Source organism: Heterocephalus glaber, unplaced genomic scaffold, assembly GCF_053883595.1.
Source record: "Heterocephalus glaber isolate CG9 unplaced genomic scaffold, H.glaber_assembly_v1.0 deba00001451, whole genome shotgun sequence".
NCBI lineage: Eukaryota > Metazoa > Chordata > Mammalia > Rodentia > Bathyergidae > Heterocephalus > Heterocephalus glaber.
In genome coordinates, this window is record NW_028258301.1 from 42,804 (window position 1) to 57,833 (window position 15,030).

The window sequence follows — 15,030 nt, forward strand, 5'->3', positions numbered from 1 at the left end:
TCCAGTTTCACAAGAAAAGTGTAGCTATTAGCTCTCCACTGCTAAAGCAAAATCCCCAACATCCACAATTTAAAGGAGGAAAGATTTCATCTGGCTTAGTTTTAGAAGTTTCAGTCCATGCTTGGCTGGCTATATTGCTTTTCAGATGGTGAGGCAGAAACATCATGGTGGATAGCTGGGCATGGTGGTGGCACATGCCTATGATCCCAGCACTTGGGAGGCTGAGGCAGGAGGATCACTGTGAATTCAAAGCCAGCCTGGGCTACATACTGAGTTCAAGGCCAGCCTGAACTATGTAGCAAGACCCTGTCTCACAGAAAAAGGAAGAAAGAAAGCTCATGGTGGAAGGACATGGTGGAGGAAGCAGGGAGGGAAGGAAACAGCTAGAGAGACAGGATGGGACTGGGGACCGTGTGTAGCTTTCTTTTTTTTTTTTGGTACTGGGGATTGAACTCGGGACCTTGTGCTTTTGAGGCAGGCAGCGGAACCACTGAGCCAAATCCCCGGTTGTATGTAGTTTTCAAAGGGCACACTCCAGTGACCTACTTCCTCAACCAAGCCACCCCTCGTGTAGCACACTGAGTTAGGAACTCATAGTGGATTAATCCACATTGCTGAAGTTATGTCCCATGATATAATCACCTTCCCAAATGCCACTTCCGAATACATGAGCCTTTTGGGGGATGTTTTATCATTAGCCATAACAGTAAGAAACCTACATTCTTTTTTTTTTTGGTACCAGGGATCGAACTCAGGACCTTGTGCTTGCAAAGCAGGCAGCAGAACCACTGAGCTAAATCTCCGGTCCTGAAACCTACATTTTTTGAGCCAGATGTGGTGGTGAATGCCTGTAATCCCAGCACTTGGGAGGCTGAGGCAGGTGGATTGCCATGAGTTCAAGATCAGCCTGAAATATATAGTGAGAAACTGTCTCAGAAAAACAAAAACAAAACAAAACACCTAGATTCAAACAAACAAACAACAAAAAACATGGTACTGGAGATTGAACCTAGGGCCTTCACACTGACTTACATTCCCAACCCTTATTTAATTTATTTATTTAGGCAGGGATCTTGCTCAGTTGCTAAGTTGCCCGCCTAGCCTTGAACTTGTGATCCTCCTGCCTCAGACTCCCAGAGTTCCGGGATTACAGGTGTATGCCCCCACTGCCCCTTAAGTGTACATATTTCTAAGACATTAATTAGCCATCAATTTAGCGCATTTAAACATGGTGCCTGTTGCTGCTCTGTGGTTTTGTGTGGCTTGTGGCTGCCAGCTTGTGACCTCTGTGGTAGAGCCCTCTGGAGTCTCACTTTTTCAAAACTTGCTCTCCATATCATCCATGGTTCTGCTCATATGAAGGTCCACTTCCAACCTTAGCTTTAAGAAGGGGTTGATAACTTACTTTCTTTCTTTTCTTTCTTTCTTTCTTTCATTCTTTCTTTCTTTCCTTCCTTCCTTCCCTTCCCTTCCCCTTCCTTCCTTCCTTCCTTCCTTCCTTCCTTCCTTCCTTTCTTCCTTCTCTTTCTTTTTTTCTCTCATCTAACTAACATTTTCGGGGCTCCAGCTCCAAAGCATGCCCTGTGCAGAGAGCTGAGGATGAGCAGAGTAAAAGGGCCCCTTGGGCATGCTCTGTCTACAGTAGGGCAGGTGGTATAAATAATTATGACATGCTGTCATAGGTGCCACAAGGGCGTGCAGGACACTGCAGAAGCATCGTGGGTGGCAGAGGGCCTCCGCATGAGGGTGATGGAAGGCTTCTGGCCAGGGTGGCCTCTGAGCTGAGGCTGGAGGGGTGGGAGCAATTCACCAGGTGAAGGAGAGAGGGAAAGGCAGTTGGACAGGCACAGGTGGAGGTGGCAGCCCCATCCTTGGCCCTGAGCACAGTGTGTTTGCAGTGGAGGCAGCTGTGGGAGGGAAGGGAAGTTGAACACAGAGTGTGCCGGATCAGATTTCTCTTCATCTTCCTTAATAGCTGTTTAGCAGGACAACTCCCACCGTCAAACCCACCCTGACTACCGCTCTCAGACTATTTTGCCCAAAATATTGTTTTGTCCCAGCTCTGTCATGAATGAACACATGAGTAAGCCCCATTCCTGCCTGGCTTCTGAGCTCCCCCTCCTCCCAGCTGACTCCCTCCTGCTCTGAACTCCAGTCCACCCCACTCGCTCGGACCTGGGTCTTCACCCAGAGTGTGGGTCATGCATGCAGTTTGGAATTTTCCCTCTAGCAGGCAGGAACACCACTGAGGTGCCTGCTGCAGTAGCTAAGAGAAGATGCAGCCTGGCCTCTGGGACCTCTGCAGAAGGCTAGGGAGCAGAAACACTGAGGAGGCAGGGCCAGGACTCCATCACCATTCCTAGTTTCAGGAAGGTGGATGGGAAACGAGTCCCTCAGAGGGCTCAGCACTGTGGGGTTTCTCTTTGCCCAGGTGAACACCCACCGAGACAGTGCCTTCGAATTCCTCAGCCAGGGACTGGAGTATGCCAAGAGTTCTCGGGCCTCCCTCCGGAAGTCCTCGGTCCTGTTCATAGGTAACCTGCCCTGGGATCTCCAGTCCTGCCTGCTCTTCAGGCTGACTCCCTGGAGGCTGCCAGCTGTTCTGGCCTGGGCCAGATGCGTCCCCTCAGGTTGAACCTTGGCCGGCAGCCAGCCAGAGAGCACATTAAAATGGCCTTCCCTCCTCTAAGAAGTGGGCTGCAGTAGGGTCCAGGCCACATCCTAGCAGTTGTACACAGCTGAGCTGCCACTTCCCCTGAAGCACACAGGAACATGTCCAAGCCCAGCAGCAGCCAAGGCAAAGCCCCCTGGAGCACAGCATAGGGGCCATAGCGTGGAGAGCCAAGTGGAATCTCAGCTCCATGACCCCAGTTGGGCCTCGGTTTCCTCGTCTGCAAGATGGATTTTCTTTTCTTTTCTTTTCTTTTCTTTTCTTTTCTTTTTTTGGTACCGGGGATCAAACTTGGAACCTTGTGCTTACAAGGCAGGTGGCGGAACCACTGAGCTATATTCCTGGCTGCAAGATGAGAACCAACTCCTATTTCACACATAAGTTGAGAATATTTTTTTCTCAAGTTTTTACATTTATTTGTACATGTTCACAGTACCTAATGATTACATTCATCATAGGGATTACGTGTACATCACACATCTTAGTTCTTTTTAAGTCCCTTTTCTTTCCTGAGAATATTTTTTTAAATGTAAGGCCTCTGGCACATCAAGGTCACCTTCATTCTTTTCTTTCCCACTATCCCATTCTCTGCCTTTCTAGGAAAGAAAAAACAAATAACAAAAAAGAAAAGCTAGGCATGGTGGCGGATCCCTGTAATCCCAGCACTTGGGAGGCTGAGGCAGGTGGATTGCTGTGAGTTAGAGGCCACCCTGTGCTACGTAGTGAGTTCAAGGCCAGCCTGAACTACATAGTGAGACATGCTGAAAAAGAAAAAAAAAAAAATCCCAGCACCTGGGAGGCTGAAGCAGGAGGATCACCACGAGTTCAAGATCAGCCTGGGCTACATAGTCCAAGGCCAGCCTGAACTACACAGTGAGACCCTGTCTCAAACAAAAAACAAAACGACTCCCCCCAAACCAAACCAATCACTCAAACAAACAAAAAACCCAAATAGCAGATCCGCCTTGCCCTGAATCCCCCAGAGCTCTTCAGACTGCAGGCTGGTTATGCCTTCTCCTTTCTACTCTCCCTACCCCCAAACAGCCACATTCTTAGGCAGGCTAGGGAACTGGTCTACCCCCGAGCTATACCCAGCCCAACCACATTGCCTTCCTAAGGGCCAGGAGACCTTGCTGCAGACAGGCTAGGAACAACTGCCTCTTCATGTTTCTTTCAGTCCCTTCACTTAGTTTGTTTGCTGTTTTTCATCCACTCACCCACCCATCCATGGGCTTACTTAGCAAACATTGATTGATAGCCCACTCTGTGCAGGTTACAGACCGAAAGAGCCCTTCCAGAAGTGCTGCTGATTGGAGGGTGGGTTAGGGGTGAGGGCTGAGGTGGCTGTTAACACGACCCCTGCTTGCACGGAGGGCATCCCCAGAATGTGGGGGTCGCTCGGAGGAAGCTTCTTCCATGGAGTGATGTCTGCTTCCTAGCTGCTGATTTCTTTAAATCTTGTTTCCCATTAACCACTCCTAAAAGTGCTAGTCTTTAACACCCTGTGCTAGGGCCTGAGCTTGAGTGAGCCTGGTGTAGCCGGCAGGCAGCCCCCACCACTGTCAGGGCTGTTTATCCTCTTTGGGGTCACAGATATTTTGTGAGAGTCTGAAGAAAGCTGTAAGACTTTCCTTAGAAAAATGCACATATGCATGCAATTTGGCATGTAATTTTAGGGTCCTTGGAGAATCCCCTCCCACTTTCATCCCCACAAGTGGATCTAAGATTTAAAGGCTTCTGGTCTGGTAGGAGATGAAGATTCATAAATTACATTTAAAATATAACCCAGTATATAGACAGAGAGAGGACTCAGATACTCTGGGAACCTAGACAGGCACCTGACCTGGCGAGGGGGAGGGGAGGCTGGTGAGGAGAACTTTGTGCAGGAGCTGCTTGCTAAGCTGAATTCGGGACGTGCCAGGAAGAGCCCCAGGAAGGGCCTTTTGAGAGGGGCAAGGCACGGCCCATGTTTGGACTGCAGGCACTTTGGGAGCCAGGGCACAGGCTGGGACCAGGGGGGCTGAGGAGCCATCAGGAGCAGGGCCCTGACCCATGCAGCGGAATCTCAGCACCTCCAGCGTCCACTAGCAGCCAGACTCCCTGGGGATGAGGGCAGCAGAGGTGCCCTTCCCATGTCACAGAGGAGGGAACCAGGGCTCAGCCTAGAGTGGCACCATCAGAGTCCACTGTGACCAGGGTCCTGCCCCTGCCCACGGTACCAGCCACCCTCTCCCAGGACCCCTTGGGGAATCTGCCCCCAGGTCAAAATGAAGTTCCCCTTCTGTGTTGTCTTGTGGGGCTGGAGGAGGGCGGGACAGCTTCCCTGGTGGGGTCTGGTCCGAGGAGGGTGGGGTGGGTGGTGTCGAAGGCAGAAGCTGCATGGCCTCACCTCTCGGATTATGTTCAAGGGTTCCTGGTGCCCTGCATGGAGCACATAATGACAGAAGATTGGCTGAATGAAGTGAAAGTTGGTGAGTCGTGCCCTGTGGGTTGGTGGGATTTCTGGGGGCAGTGAGACCATATGTGGATCATAGTGGATGACGGGAAGGGAAGGGGCATGGCTCAGGAGGAGATATTCAGTGCAGATCAGTCATGCAAGTCTTAATCTGGGGTGAGGATGGTGTGAGGTACCATGGGGTGAGCAAGGTGCAGAGCACGTAGCTCATCCTTGGAACCTCATAGTCCCATTAAAGAAACGGGGCTCAAAACTGAGGCCAGGCCAGGTGTGGTGGCACATGCCTGTAATCCCAGCACTCAGGAGGCTGAGGCAGGAAGCTTTCCATGAGTTAGAGGCCAGTCAAGGCTATATGGTGAATTCAAGGACACTCTGGACTGCTAGGGAGACCTGTCTTATAAAACCAAAAAACCAAACCCAAAAAACAAAAAACCTCAAGGCCAGAAGCCATGGAGTTCAGGGTGAACAGTTTAGAATTTTGTTTGGTTTCTTGTTGTTTCTTTGAGACAGGGTCTCACTTCGTAGTGCAGGTGGGCCTTGAATTCACTATGTAGCCCAGGCTGGCCTCTAACTTGCTACAATCCTCCTGCCTCAGTCTTCTAAGTGCTGGGAAAACAAGTGTTCACTACCATGCCTGGCAAGTAGTTTAGACATTTTTTGGGGGGGGGGGTCTTTTTTATTTTTTTCACTTTTCTTTTTTGGTACCAGGAATCAAACTCAGGGTCTCGAGGTTGCCAGGCAGGTGCTGTGCTGCTGAGCTACATCCCCTGCCGAAGTAGTTTAGACTTTTAAGAGGGCACAGTTTATTTTATAGTGGGGGAAGCAGAAGGGAGCGCAAAGTTAGGCTGAGGCAAGCCAGGAAAGCTTCCTAGAGGAAGTAAGTTTTCAACCAGAATTTGAAAGATGCAAACAAAGAGCTGGGAGGAAAGTGAGCTGAGGGGATACTGAGGGTGCCTAAGCCAAGGAATGGAAATATGAGCTTACTTCGTGGCCTCTATTCCCCACAACACAGCTCTGGAAGACCTGAGACATGACCCAGAGGGATCTGTGTGCATCTATGCGGCCCAGGCCCAGGACCACATCCTGGCCAGCGGTAGGCAGAACTCCTGGCCGCCACTGCCATGTGGGGACTCACTGGTGAGTGGCCCGGCTGCCTCGCCTTGCTGCAGCTGCAGCTGTGAGAACCTGCCCACTTCCCACAAGCGGCCCTCCTGGATCATGCAGGCCCTGAGCTCCTGGAAAATGGGCTCGAAGCAGTGATGTTCCGGGCACCAGCACTCCTGGCTCACCATAAATGCTCTATGTGGGCATCCTGAGCTCTTCTTCACGGGACAGGCCTCGCTCTGAGCCGCCACGCTGTGTGTGATGGATCCAAGAGGGGAGTGTGGCCTTCCCTTGTTGACTACATTGGTGTTTACTGAGGTGCGCTGGCTGATTTGTGTACTTTGTTTAACGGGATGCTGAGGCTTAGAGAGGCGAGTGGCCTGCCCAAAGTCACACAGTAAGTCTGCTGGACATCTCAGTTTCCCTCTTTCCATATTGCAAGAGTGAAAGGAGGTGATGAATTGGATGGCCTTTGAGGAAAGAGGGAAAGCGGCGCCTCCTCCCACCCGATGACATCATGCATATCCCAGAATCCTGATGTCTGAGTTCTACCCATGAGCCTTTGCCCAGCAATTGGCCAATGCTGACTCCTGTGGTATTTGGTGAACTCCTAACCCAGCCAGGCCTGCTCTGGAGGCTAGGGGTACAGACCTGAACAGGATCCAACCACAGGTCCTCAGCAGTGGGAATAGACTGAGGCAGTAGCTCTCAAGCAAGGGTGCTCTTGACCTCAGGGAATATTTCAGAGTGTCTGGAGACACTTCTGGTTGTTTCAGCTTGAGGGTGGAAATGCTCTCAACATCTACTCACCAGAGGCCAGGGTGTTAGTAAACATCCTACAGTGCTCAGGAACACCCTGCAACAGGGCCATCCAACCCACATTGTCCAAAGAGCTACAGTGGAGAAGTTTTGGCTTAATGGAACTATCAGGGACATTAAAGACACCAAGGGCATAGCAGGGAGGCAGGGGCTGTGGAGGGCAGAGGAGATGTGTAGGCCAGCTGGGGTGTTGCCGTGTCCGGGAAGACTTCCCAGAGAACAGACCCCCAGGGGTTTAGAAAGATGACCATGTGCTGGGCTTGTGTGCAGGGGAGCAGGGCACACAATGGTCAACTGGAGATTTGTAGGCCGTAGAACCTAGTGAGAGGGGAGAGGAGAAGGTCCATACTGCTTAGGCCTCAGCTCTGTGTTAGGAGGGGACTTCATCCAAGGAGCATGGGAAGGCGTTGCGGGATGCTAAGCAGGTGGCAGATGTGGGCAGATATTGGCTTTAGAAAGCCACACTTGTTTGGTATACACTTGTTATCCTAGCACTTGAGAGGCTGAGGCAGGAGGATCATGAGATCAAGGCCAACCTGAGCTACGTAGAGTTCAATGCTGACTTAAACTGTATAGCAAGACCCTATCTTAAAAAAGAAAAAGGAAGGAGCAGGGATTTAGCTCAGTGGTTCCCGTGCCTGCCTCGAAAGCGCAAGGTCCTGAGTTCGATCCCCGGTACCAAAAAAAAAAAAAAAAAAAAAAAGGAAAACGTTCCTTCCGTATGGGGCTACAACAGCCCCTAGGCATTGCTGGCAAGAGGGTAGATTGGTGCAGCCATTCTGGACAGGACTCTGTCGCTGTTCAGTCGAAGTAGCTTTATATATGGCTGTGAGCCAGCACTCCCACCAGTGGGCACAGTCTCAAGGGACTGTTCACATGGGTCACAGCGGAGATGTATGAGGGCAGCTGTTGCAGTGGTGTCTGTGGTGCTGGGGAAGGAGGCAGCCGGGTGCTGTCCTGGGGGACTGAATGAGCTCCATGGAGTCCCGCTGTAGTCAGAGGCAGCGAAAGTGCATGCAGCGTCCTGGGTGGACCTCAAACTGAGTGCTGAGTGAGAAAAGTGTGCTAAAAAAATGTATGCACAAGCTGGACATGGTGCACATGCCTATAAGGCTGAGGTGGGAGGATTTCAAGTTCATTTAGTGAGACTTTGCCTCAACATAGAAAAATTTAGGGCCAGGAATATGGCTCAGTGGTGCTGCACCTTCCTGGCAAGCACAAGGTCCTGAGTTCGAAGAAAAAAAAAAGGGCAACAGATGTAGCTCAGTACAAAGGCCCTGGGTTCACTCCCCAGTCAGTACTGGAGAAAAAAAGAAAAAGCAACTCAGGATTAATGAATGGCATTAGCATTTTTATAAAGGAGACCTCAGAAAGCTCCCTCATCCCTTCTGCCATGGGAGGACACTGAAAAGATGGTGCCGGGCATGGTGGCACACGCCTGTAATCACAGCACTCAGGAGGGTGAAGCGGGAGGATGGCCACGAGTTCGAGGCCAGCCCAGGCTACACAGTGAGTTCAAGGTCAGTCTGAACTGCATAGCGAGACCTTGTCTCAAAAAAAAAAAAAAATGATCTGTGAAGCTTTACATCACATCTGTCAGTGCCTTGACCTACACTTTCCAGGCTCCCATTCTGTGGGAAGTGTAGTTCATAAGCCACGAAGTCTACAGGGCTCTGTTATAGCTGCCTGGGGACTAAGACAGCTGCACAGCATTGAGCTCAGAAGAGAGGTCAGAGATGGAAACAGATTTGGGATTCAGCTGTGGAGAGGGGGCATGGTGAGACAGACCCCCTTGGGAGACATAAGCCCAAGGAATGCTTAATCTAAGCTGCCTCTAAGGATGGGGAACCTATGAAGTTCACCACACAATCATCCTCCAGTGGCCAAGGCCATCTGCCCAATCCTTTCCATTGCCACTGATGTTTACAGATTGCCTCTCGGAGCCTCACCCGAGGCCCTGTGGGTAGAGGAAGGCAGGCCAGCTTTCTCACCTCATCTTACTGGTGGGGACTCAGCCTAACACAGTTTAAGGGGGACTGGGACTTGTCCAAGGTCACACAAGGGAACCAGTGAAGGTGTGGTCCTCAAAGGTGTCCCAAGTCTCATGCCTTGTTTCTATCCAGAGACACTGGTGCATTCACTTGCCAGGGCAAGTGACCTCGGAGCAGAGGCTGGTTCAGTCAGGCCCTGGCCAAGGTCCATAAGTAGCCTTGAGTTGGAAGGTTGAAGAGCACGGGGCAGGTCATTTCCTCTCTCAGCTTTCCCTACTGGTATCTGTAAAATGGGTTCTTACCTCACAGGGTTCCTATGGGAATCAAATTAAACATTGGGGAAAAAAAAGAAAAGAAACAAAACAAAACAAAACAAAAAAAACATTGGAAGCTGCTATGGTTGAATATGGTTCGTCACTATCCATCTCACACTGCAGTTTTGTTCTCATCGCAGCAGAGCTGGGAGGTGGGGCCTGGAGGGTGGTGTTTGGGCCTGGGTGAGTGGGTTGTTACACAGTGAGGCCACACTGCTGCTCATGCTGGGGCCTCTCCTGCACGTGTGCCTTCTTGCTCATTTGCTTTCTGCCACAAAGGCGTACTCCAAAAGCTGAGAAGATGCCAGTGCCGTGCTCCTGGGACTTGGCAGCCTCCAGAACCATGAGCCAAAATAAACCCCTTTCCTTGGAAATTTCCCAGTCTCAGGCACTTGAAAACAGTAAAACAGAAGCAAAAGCACTTTATAGGCTCTGCGCTCAAGAAGGGAACAGATGATGAAGAGGAGAATAAGGGGAACCAGGGTTGGGAGCAGGGGTGGAGGAGGAAGTGTACACGAGGTCGGAGGGAAGGGGCACTTGGACTGCATGTTCTCCTGGATGTGCAGTTAGAAGGGAGAGAGGGTCCTGGCCCCAGAAGGCTCACCCTCATCTCCTCAGCCTTGCTCTCTTCTTTATCCCGAACCAGTGATGACCAAGCCCGCCAGTGCCACCGTTGGCCTCAGTCTCCTCACCCTTGGCTTCTTGTCCTTCACTTGGCAGCCCAGGCCTCCCCGAACAAAATGGCTCAGGATCCTCCCTCCCTCCAGGTCTTTCCAGGGCCTCACTGTTCTCTGCAGGACAAAGACCAAGAGGGCAGCCAGGCCCTCCAGCCCCATCCACCGTGCTGGCCTCACTGCTTAGGTCACGTGGTGCCCAACCAGCCAGGCTGTCATACACTTTCAGGCCTCTCTGTACACCAGTTTCTGCCACCTAATGCCCAGCTTCCCTCTTGAGTGCAGAGCCCTTTCTCATCTGCGTCTCTGTCAGTGGGAAGCCTCCTGGACCCCACCCTTCCCCGTCTCCACTGTGCAGACTTGTGTAGACCCGACTGCTGTCTGCTTCTCTAGGAGCACCCCAAAGCTATGGCGCCTGCACAGGGCTCTGTGGCCATCTGCGGGATGACCGGGTGGCTGCAGAAAGTCAAGCAGGCCTGCCTCACCCGGACTGCAGACCCTGCTCCCTCTGCTGTGAGGGTGAGGCCGGGGTTAAACTCAGAAACAGACACGTCTGGCCAATCACACCTTCCCTCAAAACTCTCCACAAGCCGGGTGTGGTGGCACACACCTGTCATCCTGGGAGGCGGTGACAGGACAATCACCGGTTTGACCCCAACCTGGGAAACTGAGGGACTCAGTGAGATCCTGCCTCAAATTTAAAAATCAAAAGGGCTGGGGATGTAGTTCAGTGGGAAGGCCCCGGGCTCAATCCCTGCTACAGCAACAAACAAAGCCCCCAGAACACCTCTCCACAGGGTTCCACCCGACCGAGAGGAAAAGCCGAGTCCTCACAGTCAGTGCTTTGTCCCTGCCACATCATCACCTCTGGCCCTTCCCCTGTTAAGGAAACCGTCCCAGGGTCAGGTAGTGGAGTCGAAGGCCTGTCTGCACCCCCTGGACTTTTAATAAACTGACAGCTTAAGAAGACTCTGAAAGTCTCCAGGCAAACTGCTAACATTCAGCTTGAAACCACCCATCTGCTGGCAGCGACAGGGACCGCCCAGGGCGTGAGGGAGGCGGGGAGCCCAGGACACCTGCCGACTCCCGCACACACGTGCAGCGGCCCCTGGACCGCCCACCTCCTCCCAGTGATCCTCGTGGAAGCCGCCGCGGTAAGGCTGGCTCCGGAACTTGTCCAGGAACGCGTCCGTGTCATTGTCGTCCGCAGCGTCAGGCTGAGAGCCCTCCATGGCCGCTCGCGGACCGCTCGCAGGAGTCCTGGGGCCCAGAAGCCGCGCGCCTCCTTCCGGCGGCGCGGTGCGCTCCCCTCAGTCCTCCGGGCCGTGCCAGACCGCGGCTTGGGTTCCGCAGCCCTAGGAGAAGGAGCGCCTGCCCCTCCCTGGCCTCTGCCCAGTCCCGCCTTCTGCCCCAAGTTGTTGGGGTTCAGGGTAGTGGATGAGCCTAGGCGCTGCAGAGCCGCCGCGATCGCTGCCGCTGCGTGCACTCCTCCATTAGTCAGTTGGCCCTACTTACGGAGCGGAGCGCCTTCTGCTTCGCACCTGTGCTGGGCGCAGGCGTGGAGTGGCCATGAGCTTGGGCAGAGAGCCAGAGTAGCCACTTTCACTTCCTTGGTTAGATTAATTCCTAGGTATTTAATTTTTCTTGATGCTATTGTGAATGGTATTGTTTTCCTAATTACTTTCTCAGTGAGTTCAATATTATTACACAGGAACGCTATTGATTTTTTTGTGTGTTTGTTTTGTATCTGCTACATTGCTGAATTTGGTTATTCTAGGGGTCCTTTGGTGGAATTTTTTGGGTAAGTAGACAATCATGTCATTTGAAAATAATGATATTTTGACTTTGTCCTTTCCTATAGGTATCCCTTTTATTTCTTTCTTTTACCTGATTGATCTGACTATTTTTTTTTTCTCAGTACCAGGGATTGAACTCAGGACCTTGTGCTTGTGAGGCAGGTGCAGTGCCACTGAGCTACATCCCTGGTCCTGGTCTGGCTAATGTTTCATGAACTATGTGCAACAGGATCGGTGATAGTGGACATCTTTTTCTTGTTCCTAATTCTAGAGGGAAAGCTTTCAGTTTTTCCACATTTAATATGATGTAGGCAGTAGGTTGATCATAAATAACTTTTATCAGATTGAGATAAGGTCCTCCTGTGTCTTTTATTTTCAGGGTTTTGTGGGGTTTTTTGGTACCAGGTTTCAAACTCGGGTCCTTGTGCTTGCGCAGCAGGCGGTGAAACTACTGAGCTAAATCCCCGGCCCTATTTTCAGTATTTTCAGGGGGTTTTTTTTGTCATGAATGGATGTTGGATTTTGTTGGTGGCTTTTTCTGTGTCTGTTAAAAGATGATCGTGCGATTTTTGTCCTTGCTTCTGTTTATGTGATAAATTACATTTATTGATTCTTGTATGTTGAAACATCCTTGCATCCCTGGAATGAATCCTCCTTGGTCATGGTGTATGATCTTTTTGATGATTTGTTGCATTCTGCTTATTAGTATCTTGTTGAAGATTTTTGCATCTATGTTCATTAGAGAGATTAGTTCTCTTTTTTGGTTGGAACCCTGTCTGGTTTTGGGATCAGGGTGATGATAATTTTCCATTTGGGGAGTATTCCTTCCCTCTGAATTTCATGAAAGAGCTTGAGGAATATTGATGTTAGATCTTTCCCAAAGTTCTTGTAGAAATCGGCAGTGAATTCATCAGGTCCTGAGCTTTTCTTACTTGGTAGGTTTTTATATTAGTCTTTCAGTTTCATCGTCTGTTATTGGGTTATTCAGGATTTTTAAGTCTCTTTTGGCTCAGTTTTGGTAATTCACATCTATCTAGGAATCTCTCCATTTCTTCTGAGTTCTCCAATTTTTTTGACATACAGGTTTGTGAAGTAGTTGCTAATAATCTTCTGGATTTTGGTGGTGTCTTTGTGATTTCACCTTTTTCCTTTCTTTTCTTTTTTTGGTGCTGGAAATCAAACTCAGGGCCTCGCTCTTGCCAGGCAGGCACTATGACGCTGAGCTACATTCCCGGCCCACCTTTCTCATTTCTAATTGCATCGATTTGTGTCTTTACTTTTTTGGGTAAGATTGGCTAAGAGGTTGTCTGTTTTGTTTATTCTTTCAAAGAACCAGCTCTTTGATGCATTGATTCTTTGTATTATTTTTTTAGTCTCCATTTCATTGATTTCTGCTCTGATCTTTATAATTGCCTTCCTTATACAAACTCTGGATTTATTCTTGTTTTTCTAGGTCCTTGAAGTGCATCATTAGGTTATTTATTTGAACATGTTTTGTGTTTCTAATATGGTCATTCACAGCTATAAACTTCCCTCATAGAATTGCTTTCATTGTGTCCCATAAATTTTGGTATGTTGTACTGACATTATCATTTAATTCTAGGAACTGTCTTATTTCTCCTTTAATGTTTTGTGACCCATTGATTATTCAAGAGTTTGTTGTTTAATTTCCATGCATTTGCATAATTTCTGTGGTTTCCTTTGCCATTACTTTCTAGTTTCATTGCATAGTGATCTCATAATATGGATGGTAAAATTTTGATTCTTTTGTATTTACTTAAGCAAGCTTTCTTACTTACAGTGGACCCTTGACTTTCGAACTCAATTGGTTCCTGAGGGCTGGTTGTAACTCAAGTTGGTTGTGAGTCAGTACAGCTGAGATCTGGATGTTTACCTGGGTACATGCTATAGATAACAAGAGGCAGATGAATCTTACATTAACCTAATTAACCCAAGTTGTTCATATGTCAGGCTGGTCATAACTTGAGGTCCACTGTATGTGAAAGTACCATGAGCTGCTGAAAACAATGTGTATTCTATCGTTGTTGGTTGGAACACTGTATATATCTATTAAGTACATTTATTCAAAGGTTTGGCTTAACTTTGATATTGCTTTGTTGATTTTTTGTTTGAACTATTTGTGGTAATGGGGTATTGAGGTCCCCAATTATAACTGTATTGATGTTTATCTGCTCTTTTATGTCCATTAATGTTTGTTTTATGAAGTTGGGTGCACTGTGGTTTGGTGCATATATGTTTATAATTGTTATCTCTCCCTGTTAAATAGTTCCATTAATCAATATTTAGTATCCTTCTCTACCTCTTTTGATCAGCTTTGACTTAAAGTGTACTTTAAGCATAGCATAACTACTCTTGTTTGGGGGCTTTTATTGCATGGAATATTGTTTTTCATCCTTTGATTTTTAGTCCAGGAATTTCTTTTTGGGTTAAATGAACTTCTTGTATACAGCATATCATTGGATGCATTTTGCTAATCTGTGTCTTTTGATTGGCAAATTGAGACCATTTACATTGATAGTTATAACTGATAGATATTTACTTATTCCTGTCATTGTATTATTTTCTCTCTCTCTCTCTTTTTTTTTTGGTACCAGGGATTGAACTCGGGACCTTGCACTTGTGAGACAAGCAGCGGAACCACTGACCTAAATCCCCAGCCCATCATTATATTATTTTCCTGTTGCTGTTTTCCTTCCTTTCCCTTCTACTTAATTGCTTGCCCTTCTTGGTGCATTCATTCTATTGGACCTTTTGACTTGTTAGCTTCATTGTGTCTTTCTGGGACAGTGGTGAACTTATGGTACATGTGCTGCAGTGGGCTGTTTGTATCATTGAAAGTTCAAGGGGCTGGGGCTTTAGCTCAGTGGTTCTGCCGCCTGCTTCGCAAGCGCAAGGACCCGAGTTCGATCCCCAGTACCAAAAAAAAAAAGAAAGTTCAAAAAGGTTTGCCATTACTGTTCTAGGATATTTAAAAAATTTTGAGGGGTCCAGGGATTTAGCTCAGTGGTTTTGCCGCCTGCTGTGCAAGTGCAAGGACCCGAGTTCAATCCCTGGTACCAAACAAAACAAAACAAAAAAACAAAAAAAAATTTTTTTGGAATGTTGGTTTGGTGGTCATGAATTTATTTAGGTGCTCTTTATCATGGAAATATCTTATTTCTCCATCAATTTTAAAAGATAATTTT

At 48.8% G+C, this 15,030-nt stretch overlaps 2 protein-coding genes across 19 annotated transcripts in view; both read left to right on the plus strand.

Moving 5' to 3' along the window:
- Window positions 1-6,550, plus strand: part of LOC147827292 (maestro heat-like repeat-containing protein family member 7) — a 46,745-nt gene extending 40,195 nt beyond the window's left edge. Inside the window, exons 20-22 of the mRNA XM_087214810.1 lie at window positions 2,432-2,534; window positions 5,080-5,142; window positions 6,139-6,550. Of these exons, the coding sequence (XP_087070936.1) occupies window positions 2,432-2,534; window positions 5,080-5,142; window positions 6,139-6,386 (414 nt within the window). The 3' untranslated portion in view covers window positions 6,387-6,550. The remainder of the gene's footprint in view (window positions 1-2,431; window positions 2,535-5,079; window positions 5,143-6,138) is intronic.
- A 4,198-nt stretch (window positions 6,551-10,748) lies between these two features.
- Slc1a7 (solute carrier family 1 member 7) overlaps window positions 10,749-15,030 on the plus strand; it is an 82,441-nt gene continuing 78,159 nt past the window's right edge. For 7 of the 18 annotated variants that reach the window (XM_087214819.1, XM_087214811.1, XM_087214825.1 and 4 more), the window contains exon 1: window positions 11,355-11,829. The gene's annotated coding sequence lies outside the window, so the exon portion shown is untranslated. Of the gene's footprint in view, window positions 11,830-15,030 lie in introns of all 18 variants that reach the window. The other 11 variants (XR_015452628.1, XM_087214821.1, XM_087214822.1 and 8 more) reach the window with 9 other exon arrangements.